This window comes from Pipistrellus hanaki, assembly GCF_964339955.1.
Source record: "Pipistrellus hanaki genome assembly, chromosome: 16".
Taxonomy (NCBI): Eukaryota; Metazoa; Chordata; class Mammalia; order Chiroptera; family Vespertilionidae; genus Pipistrellus; species Pipistrellus hanaki.
Window position 1 is genome coordinate 40,587,562 of NC_140518.1, and position 26,794 is coordinate 40,614,355.

Below are 26,794 nucleotides of genomic sequence, written 5' to 3' on the forward strand. Positions count from 1 at the left end.
CAAGCTTTGACATCGATTTAGGAGAGAGAGAAAAGACCAGTCTAAGGATGTTGTTTGCAAAGCACCCTATGCTTTTATTTCCATTGCAGTAGGGTGGAATAGACAAAATTACAGATAGACATGACCAAAGATTTCACATTTTGTGCTTCTCTTTAGTCATTCCATAACATCAGGGCACAATCACTCTTCATTTATGATTTTTGTGTGAACCTCGCGGCTCTTCACCCGCAGCTTGTTGACCTGGGACTCCGCGATGTCAGCCCGCTCCTCGGCCTCCTCCAGCTCGTGCTGGAGCTTGCGGAATTTAGATAGATTTGTGTTGGATTGTTCCTCCTGAGAATAAAAATGGAATTGTAAGGACTCCATACTGTGCATCTTTCTAGACTGTATAAGCCTAAGGGGAGAACAGACTTGGCATCTACAAAGAAATTAAAATGCTCAACAAGAAACATGATTGTCTTACCTTCTGGATTCTGCATATCATTGAAATTAACTTTATGATTTATTTGGAATTTGATATCTCATAAATAATAACATCTGTATTTTTGCAACCAAAATGTATTAAAGATACATTCCACAAGTAGAGTAAGAAAACGTTTAAGAGCAGAGGAGGAGGCAAGAATATTGTCATGCTTGTTAATGCTTGCTATAAAATGACTGTTTGCAGGAGATAGATATTCTTTATCATATAAAGAATGATTTTCTTTAAAAAGTATTTTTTGGAAAGTGAGAAACATCCGTGTGTGAACAGAGCATCTATCAACTGCCTCCTGCATGCCCCTACTGGGGATCGAGCTCACAACCCATCATGTGCCTTGACCAAGAATCAAACAGGCAACCTTTTGGTCCATGGAACAATGTCCAGCAAACTGATTCACACTGACCAGAGCAAGGATGAATTTCTATATATGTTTTTGTTAATCCTCATCCAAGGATATTTTTCCATTGATTTTTAGAGAGAGTGGAAGGGAGGGGGAAAGACAGAGAGAGAAACATAAATGTGAGAGAGACACATTGATTGGTTGCGTACTGCATGTGCCCCAACCAGGACCAAGATTGAGCCTGCAACCGAGGTATGTGCCCTTGATGGACACTCTATCTGCTAAGCCAAACCAGCTAGGGCAATGATGAATTTCTTAATAGTTTCTTTAACTTGAAAAAATGTTGGATTTCATGATATATTATTTTGTCACATTTTAATATAATCACTCACTTTTTTTTCTCCTTTGCTGGATGTAATAATTCTATTAAGAGATTCCCTGATATTAAATATATCTTTCATTATAAGAATTGAACCTATGTAATCACTAATGGAAAATATCTTGAATAAAATAAAAGTTTTAGTCTTGCCGGCATGGCTCTGTGATTGAGTGTTGACCTATGAACCAGAAGGTCACCTTTGGTTCCCAGTCAGTGTTGTGTGCTTAATCCCAATAGGGGGCATACAGGAGGCAGCCAAACAGTAATTCTCTCTCATCATTGATGTTTCTATCTCTTTATCTCTCTCCCTTCCTCTCTGAAATTAATAAAAATATATTTTTAAATAAGGGTTTCCTCAGCTTAGTAATTTATTTTTACTATAATTATATTCATTAGTAATACTGCCTTCAGTTTTCTCCCTCTTTCTCTCTTGGACAGATTTTGGTATGAGGGTTATGTGAGCTTCTTAAAATAATTTGGGAATCTCTTCATCTTTTCCCATGCTCTGCAACAGCTAACATAGCTTGGGGATTATGTGTTACTTGAAGTTTTGAAAGACTATCTGGAGCTGAGCTCATTTTCAGAAGTAATTCTGAAATAAATTATTTAGCCAACTTATTAATTTAAGTTCTTCTATAAAAATCACCAATTTCTTAAAGATTTCAACTTTGTTGACAGGTTTATATTTTACATTTTAAAAATGTAAACCTACTTGTATGGTTGACTATTTTCTCATTTCTAACGTTGAGAGTTTGTATTTTTTCTCTTTTCCTTCAATTAAGCTAGATATAAGTATATTTGTTTTATTAATATTTTTATTAACTCTTTAGAGTCTATAATATATTACTGAAATTAGTAAATTAGAGTATAACACACTCTTGTTCATCAATTTCTACCTTTATTTTTACTAGTGCTTCTTTTCTTATTATTATTTATAATTTCTTTATTGGACTGACAGTTTATTTATTTTTATTCATAACAAAAGCATATGAAGCAATGACTTGTCCTCCAAGTACAGCTTTGACTATTTTCTATAAGTTTGTAAAAATAGTTTCTTCCTTGAAATATTATTTATAATGGATTATTATTCAGTAATTTAGTTTTTGATTTCTGATTTAACCCAAAATATTTAGGAAATGTAGCTTCTTAATGTTTAAGCATTTGGGAATTTTTGTTTATATCTCTCATCACTTTACATTTTTACTTGCTGTGCCTAAGAAATGTGGCCTGTATTATTTCTGTCTTGAAATTTTTTGAGATTTCTTTGTGGATTGAAAATTTGCTTTTTAAGTCAAGCTATTAATGTTATAAATAATGAGCAATAAGTAAAAGGGCACAAAAGTTTTTAAGAAGGACATAGTCCCTATAAAGCAAATAGCTTATTTACTACAAACAGTAGTAAATCGAATTACTTATTAACTTTTCTTAACCAGGGGACTTGTCTCTTATTTTCTAGCTTAAGGATACTTACAGCTTCCTCGGCTTGTCTCTTGTAAGATTTCACCTTTGCCTGAAGTTTATCTACCAAATCCTGAAGCCTGAGAATATTTTTCCGATCTTCTTCCGTCTGAAAGAATAAAAAGTATAGAGCTTTACCTCTAAATAACATGGTGGTTGTATCATTGCATATGAGTATTTCACGTACATATGGAGGAGAACTTAGTTGATAAAAATTATTGCTCTACCTGGTAAGTGAGTTCCTTCACTCTCCTCTCATGTTTGCGCAGACCTTTGACAGCTTCAACATTACGCTTTTGCTCACTCTCAACTTCGCCTTCCAGCTCACGCACCTGTGAATAAATAGGCACTTAAGAACTGTGATCCAATGAGGCATTGGGAGCAAATGGAAATAGATGTTGAGATACACACTCTGGCCTCCAGTTTCTGGATCTGTTTCTTCCCGCCCTTCAGGGCCATCTGCTCAGCCTCATCCAGACGGTGCTGCAGGTCCTTCACCGTCTGCTCCAGGTTCTTCTTCATCCGCTCCAGGTGGGCGCTGGTGTCCTGCTCCTTCTTCAGCTCCTCGGCCATCATGGCCGCCTGGTTAGCAATAAAACATAATCAATTGAGGGAGCTGAGATAGCACATCAAGATTCAAATTTGACCATGACTGTGTTGCCCTCTGCTCACATCAGTGATGGCCTTCTTGGCCTTGTCTTCTGCATTGCGAGCTTCCTGGACAATGTCCTCCATCTCTGCTTGTATTTGGGTAATGTCTGTCTCCAGCTTCTTCTTGGTGTTGATCAGGCTGGTGTTCTATTTAAAAATAAGTTATAAATTTTTTTATCATGTTATCTAAGAACCCAGATAAAAATATGTAAGTCAAATGACCTTCAATATTATTTTGCTATATAGTACAATAAAATGAAATAAAATGTTATAGCATATTCAGCATCTCTAAGTATATAGTTCATAATTAGGGCAAATGTCTCTATAATTTTATAATTGCTATTTACCAAGGTGAGAATATTCACAGGCATAAAATTATAACAGATGTTCAAACATTCCATTTCTTCACAATAAAACTGTCAATATTGATAACTAGGGTCAATAAAAATGTTAACACAAATTAACATGAGTAGCCTTAGAATATTATAAGAAGCAAAAAAATATGCAAAATTAAAGAACAAAAGACTTCTCAATAATACAGTGAAAATTTGGTAGAAGTATAAAACTTGGCTGTCAGATATAGATTTAAGCTTATATTTTCTGGGATACATGCACATTTATTAAAGGCAAGCTCTTTGTGCTGAATCTCACTTGGGTGTGCAGGAGCTGGACACGCTCACTGGCATCCAGCAGCTCCTGTTCTGCGACTTTCCTGCTCCTCTCCGTCTGCTCCAGAGTGGCCCTCAGCTCCTCAATCTCAGCCTGCAGCAGGTTGGCTCTGCGCTCAACCATGGCCAGCTGCTCCTTCAGGTCCTCCTGGCCCCGGAGAGCATCATCCAGGTGCAGCTGGGTGTCCTGTGGGGTGAAAGATCATTGAGACATCTTATTCTCAGGGCTTCAGCCACCCCAACTGCACTGGGACCATCTCTTGACCCCATTTACCTTGAGAATGCCTTGGGTGTTCCTGTAGTTCCTCAAGGCCTCAGCAGACATGCGGTTGGCATGGTTCAGCTGGATCTCCATTTCATTCAGGTCTCCCTCCATCTTCTTCTTGATCCTGATGGCATCATTCCTGCTCCTGATCTCAGCATCCAGCGAGCTCTGCATGGACTCCACCACTCTAATGTGGTTTCTCTTCAGTTGGTCAATCTCCTCGTCCTTTTCAGCAATTTTCCTGTCAACTTCGGACTTGACTTGGTTCAACTCCAGCTGGATGCGCAGGATCTTCCCCTCTTCATGTTCAAGAGATGCCTTAGTGACAGAAAGGGTGACATTAGCGGGGAATGGAAACATTTGAAAGTTTTCCTGCACACCTTTTCTTTCACAGACTTTGTGATTTTTATCTTTTTATTCAATCTGTAGTGGATGGGCCTAATTCTTTTCTGAATGTATTTGTAATGCACACGTTGACCTGTACCTCTGCTTCCTCTAAGGCAGCCTGAAGTTCGGCCTTTTCTTGTTCAATTTGCTTCTTTATTTTCTCCAGTTCATGGATACGTTTCCCTCCTTCTGCAATCTGCTCAGTGAGGTCAGAAATCTCCTCTGTTGTTGGGGTGAAAGGCAGGTAGAGATTTGGTCAGACAAAGGACATAAGAGAAAGGTTCCTTCAAGGCATGAATATCACTGAGAGTGAAAGGAACTCACGTTGCAAGTTTTTGTTCTCTCGTTTCAAAGTTTCTAGCTGATCCAGGGATTCCTCATAGGCATTCTTCATTTTGAACAGCTCAGTGCCAAGAGAGCGGGCCTCCTTCTGGGAGGCCTCAAGTTCAGCATGGGCTTCCTCATACTTCTGTTTCCATTCTGCCAGGATCTGAAAAGCCGAGGGTGGTTACGTGCTGGACAGGATGAGGGGGAATTAGGGGAGAGCAAGGGCTGCTGCAGAAATTACCTTGTCAAAGTTCCTCTGCTTCTTGTCCAGGGCTGCGCAGGCGGCGTTAGTTCTCTCCACATCAAGCATGAGGTCCTCCACCTCATTCTGTAATCGCTGCTTGGTCTTCTCGAGGGAGGCACACTTGGCGTTCACAGCTTCTACGTGTTCCTCAGCGTCCTGCAGACGCTGGGCCAGCTTCTTCCTTGAAGATTACACATATTTGTAGAGAGAAGTGAACCAAAACAAGAATTGTGAACTATTACCACACTGAAAGGTATTGGAAACTTTCATGTTAAAAATATTCATATTAAAAATATCCATTCACTTATTGGAGAGATATTGATGAGCTCCCTTTATGAACGAGACACTGGGTACACAGCAGTGAACAGGATAGAAAAAGGTCCTTGTCTCATGAAGCTTCCAAACAAGTGGGAGAGAAACAATGAGCAAGTGAGGAAATGCATAATAGCATAATAGCATCTGCTGATGTAAGTGCAATGAAGGGAGTGGGGGGAGGAGAGGAAGTGGTGAGCAACTATTCTAGGTAGTTAGGGAAGGCTCCTTAGAGAAGGTAACATTTGAGTCAAAATCTAGGAGTCTGAGTGTGAGCTGGAGGGAGGTTGGGATAGAGTATTCCAGACAGAGGGACAGGCAAGTTCAATGCCCTGAAGCAGCAATGAGCTTGTGTGCTTGACCAACAGCAATAAGTCCTAATTATCTGTCGTTCTCTATTTCCTTAACCAGATTTTAGACAAAGAAGGCAGAGATCATGTTTGTTTTGTTCATTCTTCACAGAAGACATTTATAGGCTAATAAATGGACTCTTCAAAGATTGTATCTTTCTGATTCAATATGCAAAGTATTTTGTACATTCTCTCATATCTGTGCACATACTTGGCCTCCTCCAGCTCCTCTGTGCGTTGGATGGCATCCGTCTCATACTTGGTCCTCCACTGGGCAACTTCAGTGTTGGCCTTGGACAGCGCCCTCTGCAGCTCAGCCTTGGATTCCTGCTCCTCCTCATACTGTTCCCGCAGCAGGTCACAGTCGTGGCGGGCTGACTGCAGGGCATGGGCCAGGGCGTTCTTGGCCTGTGGGAATAGTTACATCTTCATTTTACTGGATATTTAAATGTTTAATCATTAAATTTCAAAATCTTTTAAGTGTTGCTGTAATGGACTTCAATTAGGGTCAAATCATGGGAGGGGGGAGAGAATGAGTCATAATAATAGTTACCTTTATCTCCTCTTCAAGTTGCCTCTTTAATTCCTCAATTTGTTGAGTATATGCTTGTTTGCCCCTTGATAACTGAGACACCATCGCTTCTTTTTCATCTAGCTGACGTGAAAATTCACCTGATAGGCAAAGGAAATAGCAGCACTTTTTTAAGTGAAGAAAAATTTTACAAGTATATATTAGAAATAAATTTTAACTTTTAAACTCCCTTCAATTGAGTGCTCAAATGATTGAATTATTTATTGACATCTTCATGCTTAATGTTTTTTCTGATTTTTTATGGTGAAACATATTAATCGGAATGAATAAATACACTTTAAATATTTTTGTTTTCTCCATAATTTGTTCTTTCAGGGTTATATGTTACTGTATAAAACCTGCTGATAACTTTCAGAGAAGGGAGCTAATGTGCCTAATTGTACCTCATCCCATTTTATAAGACTTGTTAGAGACTGGGTTATCCATTGCTCTCCTCAGGAAGTTGGTTCACTGTGATATAGATAAAAAGAAGCTTGGTCTGAAACAGAAGCTCTGGACCCACGTTGGAGTATTTCCTAACCCCACAGCCTCTCATGGTGGCCAAATAGTCAAGGCCTCTCTGGAGCAGAACTTAATGCAGTCTTTTGAAGCCTCTATGTCCAATGTTGTACCCAAGTGACCTTGAAAGTTTGAGAGTCTGAGCTGTTCAGTGAATCACCCGCTCTCAGTTGCTTTTATTAGGTTTTTCCATCACCAAATCAGTTGTTTCTAACCATATCACCTCCACTCTTAGGCAGCATAGAAGAGGAGGGAGTTACCAGATTCAGTCTGCAAGCGGCCCCTCTGAGCGGTCAGGTCATTGATCAGCCGCTGATGCTCTTCTTCCTTCGATTTCAGTTCGCTCACTTGGTCCTCTAGAGTGCGGCACATTTTCTCTAGGTTTCCCTGTGTGAGACAACACAAAGGAGTAAATGAAGACATTTTAACATAATTTAGCTGTAGTTACAATTTCTTCTGAGAAATGTTTATGTTCATATATGAAATAAATAAAATTTTCTTACATGTAATATGATATAGACAGTATATTTTATGCTGTCCTAAGTTGAAAATATACATTGGGATTTTTAAAAAGCTAATTCAATATTATAAAAAATTTTATAATTATGGTCTAAATTTAAGATTTTTTTAAAGAATTTTTGGTATATTTTCTAAAAGTGTGTTCAATATTTCACTGCCTTTATGTTGCTTATTGAATAATTGAGAGTATTTGAGACCTGTGTTCTTCAATTGGAGACCTAGAGAACACAGATGGTATATGCTCAAAGTGATGCTTTTATTCATTATTGGTGTGATGGGGTCAATGTGTTTTATTTCTTTGATTTCACATTCTTCAGATGTTCAGTAAAAATGATACAAACACTAATGTCTTTCCTACAAAACTCCTAGATTACTACATAGAACTGTCACATGTGTGTAAAGTACCCTGTGCCTTTATGATGTGAGCTAAAGGATTATTGTTGTTAACAACCAATTTTTCAGACTCAGTAGTACCTTTGCTTTAGAGACTATTTCTACATTACTAGCGAGGTCATCGATCTCCATCTTCATCTCGCTCTTCTCCTTCTCCAGCTTCTGCTTGACCCTCTGGAGGTTGTCGATCTGCTCCCCGAGCTCGGCCACACTGTCCGCGTGCTTCTTCCTCAGAGCGGCTGCCGTGGCTTCATGCTGCAGGGTGGCCTCCTCCAGGTCCCTGCGCATTTTCTGGAACTCGGCCTCCCTCTTCTTGTTCATCTCAATCTGGGCTGATGTTGCCCCACCGGCTTCTTCCAGCCGCTCACTGATCTCCTCCAGTTCCCGGGAGAGGTCAGAGCGCTGCTTCTCTGCTTTGGCTCTAGAGGCCCTCTCTGCCTCGATTTCCTCCTCCAGCTCCTCAATGCGGGCCTGGGAGTGATGAAAAACACAAACTTAGCTTGTGTTAGTAATTTTATCATGTTGAATTCCCCTGACGGAAACCAGGTACTTAACTTACCTGTAACTCCTTGATCTTCTTCTGCAGCTGCATCCCAAGGGCCTGTTCATCTTCAATCTTGCTTTGCAGATTGGTCATTTCAAACTCTTTCCTTTTTGAAAAGTATCAAAAGATAACAATTGAGTCCATATCCACTATTGGAAGCATGTTCATAAGTAATTATTTTATACTTACTTTTTTAACTTTTCATCAAGTTGTTGTTTTTCGTTTTCAATATCCATTATGGACTCTTGGGTCAACTTGAGGTCACCTTCAAGTTTCCTCTTAGCCCTTTCTAGGTCCATGCGAAGTTTCTTTTCTTGCTCTAAGGACCCTTCAAGCTAAACATAAATAATGTCGAGTTAAAGGTTTGCTTAGCCTTTTTAAAAATATATATATATATTTTCTTGATAATCCTAGACTTACATCATCCACTTGCTGCTCTAGCTTGATTTTAGATTTGGTCAGGGTGTTGACTTTGTCCTCTTCTGCCTGCAGGTCATCCAGGGTCTGCTGATGGGCCTCTTGGAGGGCCTTCTTCTCCTTGGTCAACTTTGCGATGGTTTCATCCAGGCCTGCCATTTCTTCTGTGAGGTTTTTCACCTTAGGAAGTAAAAATACTTTGCTTTACATGCTACATTTTGGTGAATTCAGTTTTGTGTTTATATTCCATAAAAATAATAAAAACATAGACTTTTCTTGTGTATATTTCATACCTTGTTCTCTGTGGCATGCTTTTCCTTTTCAACCTTGGCCAGTGTCAGCTCAAGGTCATCAATGTCTTTCTTCAGTTCTGAACATTCGTCCTCCAGTTTCCTCTTTTTGGCCGTCAGCTCAGCATTGATCTCTTCCTCATCTTCAGCTCTCTCAGTCACCTCTTTGATTTTGGCTTCAAGCTGGATTTTAGTTTTGATCAGCTGGTCACATCTTTCCTCTGCATCAGCCAAGCTTTCAGCTTCCTTTATTTGGGAACAAAATCAAAATTGAGAATAAAGAATGAAATCTTTCCAATGATAACAGTGTAAATTTCTGCTATTCTTTTAATTTAAACTTTTGTGAACCATGTGCTGTGTGCAATGCAGGATATTCCATGTTGGAGCGGGGGGAATGTATCATTTATTGTCTTGTGCCTTTAGTAGAGTATACACTTGTTCCTTGATATCCCTGAGGGATTGGTTCCAGGACCCCCTCATGGGTGCCAAAATCCACCATTGTTCAAGTCACTTATATAAAATGGCATAGTATTTGCATGTAACCTACAAATATCCTCCCATAGACTTCAGATCATCTCTAGATTACTTATAAAACTGATATAAGGTAAATGCTATATAAGTAGTTGATATACTATATTATTTAGGCAATAATGACAAAAAAACATCTGTACATGTCAGTAGAAACACAATCATCACAAGCCTGTCTTATAGTATATAATACAACATTTTCCCTAATATTTTCAACTTACAAGATATGAAGGGCCAACTGTATTCTACAATAGATTAGAAAGCCTATCCCCTAAAAGCTACCATTAATTCAGAAAGCTATGTGACATAAGAGTTCAGAAAAGTTATATCAGAGATGGTTCTGCAAATAAATAGAATTTAAGTTGGGCCTTGACAGATGAGTAGGATTTGGTTTTTAGAAATCAATTTATTGGGGGAAGGAGCAGGAAGAGAGAATGCATTCCTTCAGGAGACATTCAGGATGCAGCTGCTACTAGATTATTTCTCTTTGTGATACTGTAGGATGATCCTGATCATGCTCTAAATTCAAGTTGAGGCATAAAGTAATCAAGAAATTCCTGGCAACCTGCTATGTTTCCAGTTAAAAAGGTTGGGGATATACAGGAAATGAGAGAGGAATTGATGTGCACATTTATCAGTGAGCCTTCATAAACAGCCTTTGAGTACATAAAAGAATAAAATGTGTTCCTTAGAGCCAGGTGGTGGATATAATAGTATAGGACAGATTCTAAAATTCTTAAAGGACAAGAGAAAAGATTTGAAGATTGTGGGGGAAGAAAAACACCTTTTTCCTTTTGTAATCTAGAAGAAGGAGTTGTTACACCCCAAAACTTGACTGAAGAGAACAATCTTTAACAAGAAAAAAATATGATTTTGTGATGAGTAAATGATGCCAGACCAATTCAATTCAAACCAGGTGAAAGGTAGTCTTAAAAATCACGCATTAGAGTTGATGGAATTAGTTCTAAAAGGGTTGATTTGGGAGTGAGCAGTGAGCAGGCTGGAAGGAGGAAAGGAGAGTTGGCAGCAGGCAGAGCAACTCAGTGCTGCTGCAGAAATCTGGGTATGACATGGTGGGCACTGACTGTGGAGGTGGACTAGAGAGACAGTCTGAGTTTTGGAGATCAATAACAAGCAACAATTCAATAAAATTTGATGCAGAATACTGCAGTTGTCAGCTGGATGTATTGTGATTCATGATCCATGGACATCTAGAAGTTGAAGAAACTTTTAGAGAAAAAGTCACTCTCTCCATGCTACCCTCCCCTTAATATTCTATTTGGGATATTTTTATATGAAAATCACTTTCAAGCCGAGACTGGTTTGGCTCAGTAGATAGAGTGTGTCAGCCTGCGGACTGAAAGGTCCCAGGTTCGATTCTGGTCAAGGGCATGTACTTTGGTTGCGGGGATGTGCAGGAGGCAGCTGATCGATGATTCTCTCTCATCGATGTTTCTAACTCTCTATCCTTCTCCCTCCCTCTCTGTTAAAAATCAATAAAATATATATTTAAAAAAAAGAAAATCACTTAGAACTGTCTTCAAAGAAAAATAAGTCATAAATTCTATAGTTTGATAAAACTGCAAAGTGAGAGACAACATTCTACCTCAGTTCTACTTCATTGCCCCGGTGCTGGTGTGGAGGCGGTTATCGGGCAATAAAGGAATATTTGGACTTTATTAGTACAATCAGAATGCTTTCACTTTTTCCTACAGTGTGTTTCTCACACTGACTACCCAACTTAATATCAGTGGGGAGCATATCTGTAGCATTTATATCCTGATTAGCAGTACCCAGGATAATATCAGCACTTACAGACTGAACTTGGAGCTGCAAGTCATTTTTCTCTTGCAAGAGTGACACCATCTTTTCTTCAAGTTCCTTCCTTTTTGCCTCTGATTTGGCAAGTTCTTCTTTGGTCTTCTCGAACTCTTCCTTCATGTTGGCCATCTCCTTCTCGGTCTCCGCACTCTTGAGGAGGGGCTTGATCTTGAAGAAGAGCTTCATCCAGGGCCAGTGCTTGACGTTCATGAAGGCACGGACATTGTACTGGATGCAGAAAAGGGCTTCTCTGAAATGACACAGAAATATCAGTGTAGACTCATGCAAATTGGATATTGTATGGATGATAAAATCAGATGAAATCTTGGCAATGAGAGTTTGGGGTGCTGCCCCACTGTGTTCTCAACTATTTTCAAAAGCACAATGAAAAACATTGATTTTGTGGTGTTGGTCAAGGACTTGCTAATCACTTATTTCTCTAATTCAGTGCTTCTCAAACTTGACTGTACACAAAATCATCTAGAGGGCTTATCAAAACATTGTTTCCTGGACTCTATCCCCAGAGATTTAGGTTCAGAGGATCTGAAGTGAAACCTAAACATTTGCATTTTTATCAAGTTTGTAAGAGACGCTGATGATGCCAGTCCAAGGACCACCCTTTGAGGAGTTTGGCTCCGCCTCAGCACTCTCAGGGTTTTCTATGAGAACACCAGTAGGAGGTGGGAAGGGCAATTAGCTTCTGAGGGATGTGAGACATGGTATAAATAAGCTCATTAAAAACAGAATTTCTTTGAAAACCTCTGGTTTTATATTTTAATATTGTGTGAATTTTGCATTCTACCCTATATCACATTCATTTTCATCTAAATTATGTTTTTAAATTATCCTCATATTTAGCAATTAACTGCCCAAATACATATCTAGAGGGTCAAGATACTTATTATTTTTAATTAAAGATAATATAAACATATTAGCATAATTAGAGGTGATAGAAAAAAATTTGTTTTATATAAATTCTTTATATATTTACATATACATACATATATGTATGGGTGTACCTATGACAAATAGAAAATACATTTTTCACTATGGATCTCATTCATATGCATCCTGCAGTTTGAGATATCTTAGTCTTAAAACTCTGACCCTGTATCATATTAGATCATTAGAAAACTATATATCTGGTGACATTGTCTTAGCTTACTGAAGAGAAAATTTTCACAGATAAATGCCCTTAATATTTTAAATCATGATAGTTTGATAATAGAAATAATCAGTTGGAAGAAGTTGTTTATGTGTCTTCTTGTATAAAACCACTGTTGAAAATACTGTCTGCTATGCAGTTCAATGTATCTTATTTAGTAATCAACCCAATAAATTCATATTAGAACCAAGTGCTAGGGCAAATTTTGTCTCTGCTTATTCACTGGTATATTTTCTATATCTATATCTATATCTATATCTATATCTATATCTATATCTATGTCTATGTCTATATCTATATCATCTATATCTATTCTATATCTACATCTCCCCAAAACATTCAGCATGATCTCTACCTAAGTCTTCTGGTACATGTATCTCTTCACTTCAGTGCAGAACTCAGATTCATTCCTTATTACCTTATCATATCTGAGTCTTAACTGTAAGCCTCCTCAATTATGTTTCTGAAGAAGGAAGACATGAATAAACAATATATTTACATACCTCCTCTCCACCATCTTCTTGTACTCCACTCTTGCCAAGAATCCTCTGCACCTGGCCTGAGTTCGGGTAATCAGCTGGGCCAGCTTATCATCTCGCATCTCCTCTAGGAGCCCCAGAAGACCAGCTTTGAAAAAGACCTGTGCATGAGCAGAGTTGTAGATCAGAAATTTTACATCAACTTCAAAGCAATAGGAATAGCGTCAAGTAGACTTTAGAGACTTACCTTGGTGTGACCAAATCTGTACTGAGTGTGGTCAATGTCAATGGATGCAAGGAGCTTCTCAGAAGCCTTCTTGCTGTCAATGAATTGTCCTTCAGGGATAGCACTTGCATTTAATACCTTGTATCTGTTAAAGTACATACAGTTTTTTAAAAAAAACTTGGTTTACTGATAATACTAATAATAACTAAACCTTAAATGATCCATTAAACAATCAAAGTTTCTGTTTTAAAATTTATTATGCTAATTGAGGCCCAATGCATGAAATTCGTGCAAGGGGCTCAGCCCTCTCAGCCTTGGCTTTGTCTGGAAGGTCATTCACCAGGATGTCTGGAAGGTCGTTGGCTGTCCATTCTAAATAGCATATTACGCTTTTATCATTATAGATTTTGTTCACAGGAAGTTTTACCCTCCTGCATAGTTGTAACTTTCTGCCTCATCAAACCTTGTTCTCATGAAAGGGTTCTATAATCTTATTCCCATTAAGGTATAGATAACTAATAAAATATAGCATGTTATTCTTGCTTGATGCAATTGCTTTTTAAGGTCATGAGTCTAAGAAAGCAAGTTTTAATGGGGAATCTGGTAGAAAGTACTCTAGGTATATGAAACTGTTCTAAAATCAAACATAGGAGTGCTATAGGTCTTGGATATTGGAATTCTCTGTCAATTCCCCCAGACCCAGACTTAGGAGAGACCAACTCCCTATAGCTGTCACTCAGCCTCTTGTCCACTTTGCCTTTTATTTGATTCTCAAGATGGATTTATCCAGGGAGGAGAAAAGGGAGCTGAGGAGCTATTATTGTGACATGATTCTGCAAACCACTAGGAAATTAGTGTAGGGGAGAAAAGGATGAAGATACAAAAGAAGTGACAGCAAATGACTTACTGATAGCTATATATGTGTGAGCAAGTTCCTAACTCAAGCACTTAATAACTATGTAACTTTAGGTAAGTATCTTAATTTCTTTTAGCCTCAGGTTATTCATCTATAAAATGAGGTCCTGGTAGTACTTCCTCTGCTGAGTTTTTATAAGCACTAAATGAAATAATCCAAATTTATTAAGCACTCAAAAATTATAGTATTCATAATTATCAAAGTTAATTTATACACCTATGAGTTAACCCAGAAGCTTGGTAAATTCAATAAAAAGTTTGCAGAGTACTTAAATATGTAGTCTGTCTTTATTTTAAAGGTGTTTTGAGGCTTATACTTTTCTACTTTTTGTGGAAAATTACTATAAAAAATAAAGGCATATTTTCACTAAACTGTTTTGCCTGCATTAAATATATTTATGCTAAGCTTTAAGATGCACCATTTAGGAGAATCTGACCTCTGTTTGAAGTCTGCGTAAATGATTCTGCTTGGGAACCCCTTTCTGCAGATTCTGATGCCTTCCAGCACACCATTACACCTCAGCTGGTGCAGGACAAGTTCATGCTCCATGGCCCCTAAAAAATACATATTTATTCATTAAGAGTTTGTTTAAAAGAATGTATGGCCATCATGCATTATGCCTTCATTCTAGAACTTCTTACCAGGAGTTTTTGTTTCATTGGGGATGATACACCGCACGAAATGGGGATGGGTACTCCTGAGGTTGGTCATCAGCTTGTTCAAATTCTCCTGTAATGTCAGGAAAAATCTTGTTATCTCAGCCTTTAGACTAAGCATTTTGATGATGTCTATAAAATCAGTGTCTATGGTAGAGCTGAATGACCTATATGGAGCATTTTCACTTGCTTCTCCTGAGGTGCAGTTTCTGCCTGAGTACTTCCTTTTCCACGTGAGGGGCCAAGAGTTGCACACATAAAGAATCTGACACATGATTCTTTTTATTGTAGACAGGTACTGTCTGTCTTTTTACCCTCTGGTCACCCATATGCATTCACAAGGCCATTGCCTTCCCATACTAGATGGTCACACTTTCTTCTCCTAAACCCCATGGTTTTCCAAGTAAGAAAATACATGCCTGCACCACATTTGGACTTTTTTTTTCTTATAAATATGGCTCCCTGTTTCCCATTATGTCAATGTTTAGACTATAAATATATTTTATAAAGGGAATAATTCTACCAGTTATAATTGAGAATTGACCAGATTAAGAACAAGGATATCATATTACATTGCTTATAGGCTAGCTGTTAGATTTTCATTAGTCTTACTGATTATTTTATCTCTTGAGTACATGCCATTGCTTATGTTTATGACTCAACTAAATTATGAATTAAAGAGTATCAAGTTCTATAAAACGTTCTATAAAGTATTGTTTATTACTTGACTTAACATGAAAGATGAGCTAAAAACTTCTGAGCAATTTAAAGCTCTTCTCTCCAAAGTTAGATTAACACATGTCACTAGGTAAAGTCAGCCCTTTTCTGAACACTTGTGAAAAGAAGACCCTTTGATTTTGATTTTAACAGATTGCTAAAGTAGCTGGGGAGTGTCAAGAACAGTTTCTCCCTTACCCTGAAAAGGGCAGACACCGTCTGGAAAGAAGACCCCTTCTTCTTACCACCTTTCTTGCCACCACCACCTGCCTCTGGAGAAAGAATAAGAAAAGATGTCACTCAGATACAATTTTGAATCAACAGGTCTATTTCTTGCCTTTTTGCTGATTTTTGTGCTGAAGTGAACATTTCTTGACACCACTAGGCTCTCTGTTGGACTCGAATGAATCGTATATGCCAACCATGTTTGCAATCACTTTTCTGTAATTTTATTTCATCACTGGGAAATGAAGAGGACATTTGTCTCACTATATGGAGAAGGAATCCTCAATATTAGGACACTTAGGGACACTATAGTTTAAAAATCATCAATAGAAGCTAGAGTTGAGAGGCAGAAGTTTGTCATTATATTACCTTAAATACCCCCAGATACTCAATATCCAACAGATGTGGAGGGAGAAGCAGGAAAGAATCAAGGAAGCCGAGATTTTGCTATGGTTGAGATCCAGGCAGTTCCTCTCTGACCCTTTGCAATAGGCCAGAAGCAGCCTCAGGGGAACAATTACAACACAACCTCCTTACTCAAATCGTGGAGACACAATGGGTTTGGCCCAGCAATTCTGCGAGGACTCTGAGATCACCAGCCTCAATTTAGCACCACATTTTGTAACACCGGAAAAAGTGTTAGATTTTTTTATCAGTACCTGCTTCAGCAGTTTGAGCTCCAGAGAAGAGGAAAGCTAATGTTTTCAGTGAAGACTTCTGGTACAGCCCGACCACGGTCTCATTCAGGGGGTCCTTGTTCTTGTCAAGCCAGCCAGTAATGTTGTAGTCCACGGTGCCCGCGTAATGCACCAGCGAGAAGTGGGCCTCAACCTTGCCTTTGACAACCTTGGGCTTCTGGAAGTTGTTGGACTTTCCAAGATGCTGCTCATACAGCTTGTTCTTGAAAGAGGTGTCTGTGGCCTTGGGGAACATGCACTCCTCTTCCAGGATGGAGAAGATGCCCATAGGCTAGAATCAGACCACACACATTTATAATTCTATGTAAGCATTTTTCTCTGGGCATGGAATTAAAATAAGATGCAATGAATAATTTAATTGCCAGAAAATATGGTTTCTGAAATGTAAAAAAGACCTTCTCGATGAGCTCGATGCAGGCAGCCAGGTCCATCCCGAAGTCGATGAACTCCCACTCGATGCCTTCCTTCTTGTACTCCTCCTGCTCCAGTACGAACATGTGGTGGTTGAAAAACTGTTGCAGTTTCTCGTTGGTGAAGTTGATGCACAGCTGCTCCAGGCTGTTGAACTAAATAAATAAATAAATAAATGTGTTTACTTTCCTCTTTTTACACATAGGGCTTTTTAATTTAAAAATATATGTCAAATAGCCTTTAAAAATCATTGGAGGCCTGTGAAGTTGAATGTTTTCTTTTCTATCATTTATGCACAATCCTAAAGCATTGTTCATACACTTTCCTGCACTTGCATAAGTCTACTCAGGTATTTTTCTGAGTTCCTACTTAATCATTCATGTTTATTCCCATTAACTTTTACATTTTCTATTGACTCATTTAAAAGCTAATGTGTGAGCCATTGGCAGCTGGAAGAGAGGATTTCTGCTGTCTGTACATCATCCTGGTCAGCATTACAGTGAGCAATGATTGCCACCCACATTCTTCTTTAATCTGAATTGAAACAAAAATTAAGATGCCAAGTATTATGTACATTATGTTAACTCACACTTGTATTTTATTAAATACCAAAACATTAACATTAGCTAGATATAAATAGTGGAATTAATGTGGAATCCTTTTCCTAGATCTTCCATATTATCTGCAATGCCCAAGTTTTACTTTAAGAATGTGAAAGAAAAATATGAGCTTTTCAAAACTACAAGCCAGAAAGATGTATTTCATATTTACATATGAATCTTTATGCCATGATATTGCATTAATGAGAATTAAAAGTTAATTTTGATAAGTTTGGTATTTTTTAAATATATATTTTTATTGATTTCAGAGAGGAAGGGAGAGGGAGAGAGAGATACATCCATGATGAGAGAGAATCATTGATTGGCTGCCTCCTGCATGTGCCCTTGACCCGAATCAAACCCTAGACCCTTCAGTCCACAAGCCGACACTCAATCCACTGAGCCAAACTGGGAGGACTGCATTGAGTTTCTTGATACTTACCTCTAAATTGCTAACCTTTTCTCAACCCTTATATCTGCCTAAGTTTTTCTGAATTATTTTTCCACCATATATTCAGGGCATATTATGAGTTGCATAGGTTAAGCTAATTTTGCGTTGTCAGATTTTTAGTGCCCCCTGTCACTACACCATGCTGGTGTCTGACACCCTTTGGGCCATTGAACAAGTTAAAGAGTTGTCATCAAGGGCATTGTTTCTCATAAAAGTAAAATTGCCATTACAGTAAATGATGAGCCCAATCACACTCTTCTGTCTTAGCATAATTTTTTGACAACTTAAGAAAAGGTTATTATATTCACAAATTTCTTCCTATTGATATTTCCATTGCCTTAAGATAAAATCCCAATAACCAACCAGCTCCCAACTCACATCAAAGATCTCAAAGCCAGCGATGTCCAAGACACCAATGAAGTACTGCCTGGGCTGCTTAGTGTCCAGCTGCTGGTTGATGCGGGTGACCATCCACAAGAACATCTTCTCATAGACGGCTTTGGCCAGAGCACCAACTGCATTGATCACCTTGAAAGACAAAGATATATTGAGGTTATTAGAGGACTGTAACGTTCTTGCATCCCTGACAGTGCATTTGAATTGTGAACCTACCTGCTCTACAGTCTGGCCTTTGGTGACATATTCATTGCCGACCTTGACCCTAGGGTAGCAAAGGGCTTTGAGCAGGTCAGCAGAGTTCAGACCCTGGAGATAGGCTGCCTTGTCAGCAACTGTAGAGACACAATTCAGGTACCCAACATGACCCACTATTCATGGAGTGTGAATCACTATAGAAAGTCTGTGCAGGAGTACATTTCTGTATGTCCCATCAGAAGCTCAGTGGTAAGAGACATGAGTTTGGAATGGGCTTTTTTGCCTAGATTCTCTTGTTAAACCCAGATGTAGCTACACTTTATACCTTCAGTGCCATCTGGCTCAGCTTGCTCCTCACGCTGCTTTTGCTTGAATTTCATGTTCCCATAGTGCATTACTGCACCTGTGAGCTTATAGATGGAAACTCTTTCATCAGCACTGAAGCCCAGGATATCAATGGCACTCTACCGGGAGAAATGAGAGGATAATGATTAGGGGAGAAGAAACTAACTTATTTAGAATAATTTATACTATATCCTTAACCACACACCTATAGTAAGTTGCTATTGTCATTCCCATTCATAATGTAATTTTATAAAAACTGCATGTGTAACTTACATCCGTGGCCATCAACTCTTCTTGGTCATCAATGCTGGGGACTGTGATCTCCCCTTGACTGACAAAGGCATAGTCATAGGGGTTCGTGGTGATCAGGAGCATTTCTGGGTACATAGAATTTAAGAGGTAAGTTGTACATTACAAGTTGTTAATAAAAAAGATTAACTTTGATCTGTGAATTTAAGATCTTTCTTACCAATCAGTTCTGGCTTCTTGTTAGACATGATCTGATAAAAAATATGATAACTTCTTTCTGCCTTTAGCTGGAAAGTAACTCTGGACTTCTCCAGAAGATCTGCAATGAAAAGCAGATATTAGATTGGAGGGAAATTGTGAAGTTCCTGGAGTGATTTGGCATTAATGGTCATCAGTTATATTTTACTAGAGGCCTGGTGCACGAAATTTGTGCACAGGGTGGGGTCATCCCTAAGCCCAGCCTGCACCCTCTCCAATCTGGGACCCCTTGAAGGATGTTCAACTGCCCATTTAGACCCGATCCCACCGGGATTAGTTTTAAACAGGCAGTCGGACATCCCTCTCGCAATCCAGGACTGCTGGCTCCCAACTGCTCACCTGCCTGCCTTCCTGATTGACCCTAATCACTTCTTCCTGCCAGTCTGATCCCCCCTTAACCACTCCTATGCCAGCCTGATTGATGTCTAACTGCTCCCCTGCCAGCCTGTTTGCCCCCAACTTCCCTCCTCTGCCGTCCTGATCACCCCTAACGGCCCTCCCCTGCTGGCCTGATTGCCCACAACTGCCCTCCCTTGCAGACTTGGTCCCTTTCAACTGCCCTCCCCTGTTGGCAATCTTGTGGTGGCCTTCTTGTGTCTACACAGGGGCAGCCAACTTATCTGTTGGAGTAATGGTCAATCTGCATATACTCTTATTGGATAGGATAGATGCCTGGTGCATGGGTGGGGGCCAGATGGTTTGCCCTGAAGGGTATCCCTGATCAGGGTGGGGGTTCCCTTGGGGTGTGGGGTGGCCTGGCAAGGGGCCTGTGGTGGTTTGCAGGTTGGCCACACACCCTGGCAACCCAAGTAGAGGTCCTGGTATCTGGAATTTATTTACCTTCTACAATTAAAACTTTGTAGCCTGGAGCAGAGCCAAGCCTCCTGTTCCATGGCTGCAGCCATTTCTGTTTGAATTTGTTTACCTTCTATAATTAAAACTTTGCATCCTTGAGTGGAGGCCTAGGCCGGCCAGGGTGTGTGGAAATCTTGGCTTCCTCCTTTGCTGGGGGCAACACTAGCCTCTCAACTGCTCTCTGTGGCTGCAGCCATCTTGGTTGGGGTTAATTTGCATACTTGCTCTGATTGGCTTTTGGACTTGGCTAGTGGGCATGACTTGTGGGTATAGCAGAGAGATAGTTAATTGGCATATTACTCTTTTATTAGGTAGGATTGGCCCCTTGATATTTCAGCTGAATGTTCCCAAGAGGAAAACATAATACATCTCTACAATGGCAGTTGCTCTTACCAACTCTAGAAAGAAACTAAAGCATGCTGGCCCAAGGCATATTCATTTCTCATACAGAAGATGCTGATGCATGGAATATAATAGCTTCTTGATAACCTCTCCTCCCTAGGGTCTCTTCTCACTTTATAATAGAGGGAATACTAAAAGTGAAATTTTTCAAGGCTCAGACTTGAAAGTCATTGCATATACTCAACTCATAGTGTGAATTTTGTTTTCCTTAGAAAATCTTGAAATCAATTCTGAGGTTGAAATAATTCAGACAAGCCTAACAGCTCCTGGAAGTTCCTACAGAATCACTAGCTCATGACTGATGTGGTCGAAGTACACTGTGGACTCTGGGTAAGAAAGGCATTAACTAAGGGCATGTTTGGCAAAAGAATGGTGTTAAACAGTCTCCAGGCTTGTCAGAAGCTGCATGATATTCCCCTCAAGCCATCATTCCTGGATTCTATTTAGGGGGTTTTGTTACTCACATGTTTCAATATCAGCAGAAGCCAGCTTCCCTGTGGTACTAAAGTGGATCCTGATGAATTTACCCTTGCAAGTAAAAAAGATGTTATGTGAAAAGCTTGAAGCACACAAGAAAGATGAGATTGAAATGATAACTCAGACATGCTTTCTCTGGCATTTAAATGCCAGAAAACCCCTCTGTGACCAAGACACTTACAAAGCGAGAAGAGTTGTCATTCCTCACGGTCTTGGCATTGCCAAAGGCCTCCAGCAGGGGATTGGCACTGATGATTTGATCTTCCAGTGTCCCCTGCAAAGGCAAGTGCGGTGCTCACATCTGAGGCTCCCCACTTCCTACGACCTCGGCTGTCTTGATTGTGACTTGATTATTGGACTCACCTGCATTTTGCCAGAAGTAGTTTCCTCCTTTTTCTTCTCCCCAGTGACTGCAATTGTTGCAAAGTACTGGATGACACGCTTGGTGTTCACAGTCTTCCCTGCACCAGATTCTCCACTGTCAAAGAGCAACTTAGTCAAAAGAGGTCCCAAAGCTGGCAGCTATCAGCCAAGAAAAGAAAGCATAAATCTACTTACGTGATCAGGATTGACTGATTCTCTCGGTCTAGGAAAGAGAAATTATAGTCATTTAAAACTCTTCTCTCATGCATTTGTTACTGGCAAGTAAAGTAAAATGGAATGACCTTAGTGCTCTTTTCAGCTATCCCTAGGGCTTCATGGGCTTGAGGTCTATTCCCTTTTTCAGTCTTTTCTCTTCTGCTCTGTAGGGCACCCCTCACCTCCCACCCAATTTATCATACATGTAACCATTTAAACAGAGCACTGCTGGGAAGCACCAGACTTTTTAAATACCCTACCACTAAATAAACACCAAAAGTGGGCTTGGGTCTTCAGATGAATTTAGATGACAAGTTTTTGACTTATTTATTGTAGGTAGAAGAAGTAATAAAAAATCGGTGTTAAAGATATGTTAGCTTGTGAAAAGGAATATAGTAAACATGGTAACTTTGGAAGGAATCATGGCTTTGGTCATTTTTTTAGGGAAAGGTAAAATTTAGTGTTCATGTTTTACTCTGTCTAAAGAGGAATTCTCTAAGTGTTCCCTAAGGTACATAGTACTAAGAAGTGGTCTAGCTGAGACAATATTCTAGAAAGAAGATTCATGGTATAACTGTTTTTATACCGAAACACCTTACAATCTGAAAATCTGGAATGTGTTGTGTTGGTCCTAGGAGAAGGGCAATAGCATTTATGTCATCCTTAATGTAAAGAGTCTTTCATCAATCCCAATTTGCAGATATGAGGATAAGACCAGAGAGGCAAATTTTACTCTTCTGTTTTTTAACTCTTGGTAATAGAAACACAGTGTGTGTGTGTGTGTGTGTGTGTGTGTGTGTGTGTGTGATTAGATAAATGTGGGATATGTTCATATTTTTGCTCAAGCTCATTAAGTGTCTGAGTTATTCAAAAGTTAATTAACTATGGCCAACATCTGTTGATTTTCAAAAGTTTAAGGGATCATTAGCAATTATGGGATAGTAGGAATTGCAAGCCATCTTTTACGCTCTCTCTTTGCTGGACCATCTCTCTCACAAACACATCAACCTCAACTGAAGGAGACCATCTCAAAGAGCATTTTGAGATGTTAGAGCTCCTTCATCCTACAGTTCTGCTCTAAAACGATGCACATTATAGCAGTCAGCTCACCAGTCAGCATGAACTGATAGGCGTTATCAGAGATGGAGAAGATGTGGGGCGGGGCCTCCTGACGCTTTTTGCCTCGGTAGGCAGCCACCACTTCCGGGTTATACACCGGCAGCCACTTGTAGGGGTTGACGGTGACACAGAAGAGTCCTGAGTAGGTCTGTGTAAGGGAATCAAAAAGAATAACTACTCAAAGGCCTTTTCCATTATTTATACAATTCGCTTATTAAATGAATTTTAACTAAAAGGAACACTTAAGTAAAATGCTGATGCCGTTCTTTAAGACTTCAGCATGAAAACTAGTTAGAAGGTTCAACAATAGGACAGCAAACTTTTTGAGAGAAGGGACCACAATTTAAATTTATTCCCATTGGAATTTATCAGTGATTTTCACATAGCAGAAACTCCAAAAAAAATATTTTTAACTATAATATATTTTTACTGTATTTTAGGAAAGAAGGATATATTTCCTTTATAAAAATTAAGGTAGTTCAAATTCATAAAAACATAAATTTGGACACAACCTAAACACCCAACAATACAGGAATGGTTGGTAGGTGAAATGGGCTAAATCTTCTTAAGACAACATATTAGAGACATTCAAAAAGGTAAATAATAAAACCAAACACAAAATGATGTAAATGCATCATGATTACAATAGGATGATTTTCAAATCTTTGACAACTGATCAGGGCAGGCACCTCCCCTCCCCGCCCCCCCCCCCCCCAAGTAAGAATGGATGCTGACTAAACACCAGGTTTGCTTGCATAGTGTGTCCAGCTGAACATCAGCACTGACTAACCTATACCAAATACAGTGTAACATGACTTCAGCTGGAAATCTGTACTGAGTGTATAGTACATGTCAGGTGTCTATGAGGCACCAGCAATGAAGTATAAATAAGATGATGCTCCTTGAGGAAGTCACAGATGGTCAAAAAACATGGTCAGTGTTATTGCAGGGACAGAAACAATATGACAGAAAATGCAACTCTGCCTGGAAAGTTGGAAAGGTTTCATCAAGGCATTCCACATAGAAGGGTTGAAAAGGCATAGACACCTTGCTGTTATGAAGTGAAATTTGGTCTTTAAAGACATTATGTTTAGGTGCTACAACATAAGTTAATTTTTCCTCTCTGGATGATTTTGCTGCTGGAATAAGGGAGGATTGAAATGTAGGCATGTGGTTGAAATATGAGCATTACTCCAAGATTTGTTTAAAGGATCTGCTGCAAACTCAGTGTGTGGGCAATGGCCATGCCCAGCTTGGGATGAGAAGATAGGATACAGTGCCAGCTGTTGGCTTGTGCCTTCCAATAGCAATAGTGAACCTTTTAACTAGTTACACTACTAGTGAAAGCACAGTGTGTCTCTATCTGTGACTCATGTATACCACAGTGAGAGCAATGGGCTGGGGTCCAGGTGATGACCACTTGGGAGGGGGCACTCACGTAGATCATCCAGGCTGCATAACGCTCTTTGAGGTTGTACAGCACAGCGGGCTCATGCAAGTGGGTCATCATGGCCATGTCCTCTATCTTGTCGTATTTGGGAGGGTTCATGGGGTACACCTGATCATCTTTCACTGTCAGAGTCTGGTGAACAGAAAAGATAACTTTATGTCAATTGAGTGGCCAAACAAAAAAGTCAATTAAATGTCAGCTCCTGGGACTCAACTCACCGCTCCCCCTTCAGTCTTCACGGTCACTTTCCCTCCCTCTCTGCTCTGGATAGTCCCTTTGACAAAGGACTCCTTGGGCTCCACCACAAAGCAGGATGTCTTGGCATCAAATGGCCTATTCTGGGCCTCAATGCGCTCCTTTTCAGACTTTCGGAGGTAAGGAGCAGCCTCCCCAAAAGCAGCCATCTCCTGGTCGGCGGCCGTCATGGCTGCAGGACTCTGAGGCCCTAAAGGAGGAGAGGAAACGTCACGCTAGAGATGCTGGCCTGTCATGCAGATCAATATATCTCTACATCGGTGATATTCCAAGGGCCCCGTGAGAACCCCACCAAGTGCATCCCTGCACACCGAGCTCCAGTTACTGAAACAAACATAATCACAAGCACTCAAATGGATCTGGGGTCCCTGAGCACCCAAAGCCGAACATGGGGCTTTACAGCCATTATCTCTTTTTATTCTTTGAGACTGGCATTCTAACCAGGGAGCTGGATTGTAGGCTCAGCAGCTCCCGAGGAGCTCATGACCTTGGCTAAGGCACTTGACCTTTTTGAGCCTCAGTGTCTCCATCTGTAGAATAGGGACTACAACCTCTTGCCTTTCTTAATTCACAGCCCTGAGATACAGTGAAGATAGTTTTTAAAAAGTTAGAATGCACATATGCAATACCTTAATCAATAAAGAAATTAAAAAAAAAAAAAAGTTAGAATGCTGACTGAGGAAGCAATTGAATCAGTTCAGGCTACCATGTACATATAAAGTGTCATCTTGCCAGATGATGGAGAACTTGATTTCCTCCTTTGGGTGTTTATCCAAAAGTGCCCACCTTCAGTGGATTTGGGGGATTGTAATCTTGTTTATTTTTTTTAATTGAATGCTCAGTAGAATTTCTCTAGCATAATTCTGTGTATATAATATCCACTCATTTAACCCAGGTAAACTAATTGAGGCTAAAAGCCATTGCAAACGTTATCCTCATTCTTCTCCCTTGAAGGGCTCCCTTTGCTTTCTCAAATTCCCTCCTGAAAAGTGCAGGCTACCCCGCTCCATTCAGTGCTATCTGCAGGTTGCCAGTGGTATCGGCAGAATAAAAGATTTGGCAATGGATGCCCCGGTAGCCATTACACGATCTCATTATTTGAAGCTCCTTTAACCAGCTCTCCACCAGCTCTCTTTCTAGAACTGCAGTCTGTAGCGGAAGGGCAGCTTAATGCCTCTACTGTACAGGCAACAATGTCATGGTGCTTTCATTTCAGACAGCACTCAGCTCTGGGCAAGGCAGCGATTTCCAGCCTTTGTCATCTCCTGGCACACGTAAAACTAATTCCTAGAATTCTGAGGCACACCAAAAATTCTATTTTTTGCAGATCTGACAAAAAAAATAGGTAAAATTTTCACTTATTCACACCAGACAACTATTGTTGTGTTGGTTACTGTCATTTCTTTGACAATCTAAGAGAAACAAGGTCAGTGTCCCTGACTAGTCATGTATTTCATATTTTTAAAAAAAAATTGCAGCACACAAGTTGAAAGTCACTGGAATAAGGTAACACTTTAAGATTTTAGAGAAGTTTAAAGGAAGCATTTTCTTAAATACTTTCTTTCTTATTTGTTAGGTATCATGTTTACTAAAGGAATTCTAAAAGCAGGATACATGTTTATCAAATTTGAGATGTTTAGCAAGGAAATCTCAGTGCAGACTTTTTTCCAAACAGAAACATGGAGAAACAAAATAATATTCTAATGGCAGCTATCCTCTTGCTAATGTGGCACCCACCAACGCCTGAGTGTCTCAGCGAGGATGTGTGCACAGCTCTGAAAGGCTAGTCCTTCCTGCCCCTCTCCTTTCCTGGAGAGTTGCGAAGTGTTTACTGAGGCACTGCTTTCCAAAGGTTGCTAAGAGACACCGATCCATCCCTCTTGCCTTCTCCTCCAGGCACTGCTTAGTCTAAATCTTACCTTGTTAGCCAAAGAGAAGATGTAGCCTGGAAGCGAGATAGTTCTGTAAAAGAAAAGGGAAAAGCACTTGACTTAGTTCACCAAAACCAAAAACAACCAAAATCCCATTCGTGGCTTTAGTTGCTACTGTACACAGAAGGCAACGGAAGCCCTGGCTGGGAAACATGCAGGAGCAGAAGGAGCAGTACCAGAACTGGCAGCTGCAGCGACACGGGCAGAGTGACCAGCGTCCCTCTTGAAAGTCCTGTCCTGGGCCCACTTACCTTGGAGCTTTTTAAAGCAGGC

The 26,794-nt window shown here is 39.8% G+C and overlaps 1 protein-coding gene across 2 annotated transcripts; it reads right to left on the reverse strand.

The window, feature by feature from the left end:
* Nucleotides 1-50: 50 nt before the first annotated feature.
* On the reverse strand, nucleotides 51-26,794 carry LOC311611595 (myosin-2). 2 transcript variants are annotated; one of them, XM_084863901.1, is made up of 40 exons: nucleotides 26,698-26,794; nucleotides 26,510-26,552; nucleotides 24,554-24,780; nucleotides 24,324-24,467; nucleotides 22,877-23,033; nucleotides 21,746-21,773; nucleotides 21,551-21,665; nucleotides 21,369-21,461; nucleotides 21,175-21,238; nucleotides 19,416-19,514; nucleotides 19,220-19,323; nucleotides 18,927-19,065; nucleotides 18,620-18,738; nucleotides 18,386-18,535; nucleotides 16,942-17,112; nucleotides 16,508-16,817; nucleotides 15,822-15,895; nucleotides 14,892-14,979; nucleotides 14,687-14,804; nucleotides 13,356-13,479; nucleotides 13,133-13,269; nucleotides 11,459-11,714; nucleotides 9,119-9,361; nucleotides 8,829-9,005; nucleotides 8,598-8,743; nucleotides 8,424-8,514; nucleotides 7,946-8,335; nucleotides 7,213-7,339; nucleotides 6,416-6,534; nucleotides 6,074-6,270; nucleotides 5,198-5,381; nucleotides 4,954-5,119; nucleotides 4,727-4,851; nucleotides 4,252-4,560; nucleotides 3,961-4,164; nucleotides 3,331-3,456; nucleotides 3,070-3,240; nucleotides 2,886-2,990; nucleotides 2,672-2,767; nucleotides 51-333 (listed from the first exon to the last, which is right to left on the reverse strand). In XM_084863901.1, exons 3-40 carry the CDS (start codon nucleotides 24,758-24,760, stop codon nucleotides 181-183), a joined length of 5,826 nt encoding a protein of 1,941 aa, XP_084720027.1. In that variant the 5' UTR covers nucleotides 24,761-24,780; nucleotides 26,510-26,552; nucleotides 26,698-26,794; the 3' UTR covers nucleotides 51-180. The 2 variants fall into 2 exon arrangements, with proteins under 2 accessions (XP_084720027.1, XP_084720026.1); XM_084863900.1 differs by having other exon boundaries at nucleotides 18,386-18,738; nucleotides 26,698-26,761.

Bases quoted from the DNA above. Each gene is read 5' to 3' on its own strand.
- LOC311611595 (XM_084863900.1), bottom strand. From the start codon at position 24,760: ATGACGGCCGCCGACCAGGAGATGGCTGCTTTTGGGGAGGCTGCTCCT. The intron at 23,034-24,323 runs GTGAGTGCCCCC...TCCCTTACACAG, and splicing joins ATGCAGCCTGGATGATCTAC to ACCTACTCAGGACTCTTCTG. The intron at 19,515-21,174 runs GTGAGTAACAAA...TTTTCATTGCAG, and splicing joins TTCTGCTGATATTGAAACAT to ATCTTCTGGAGAAGTCCAGA.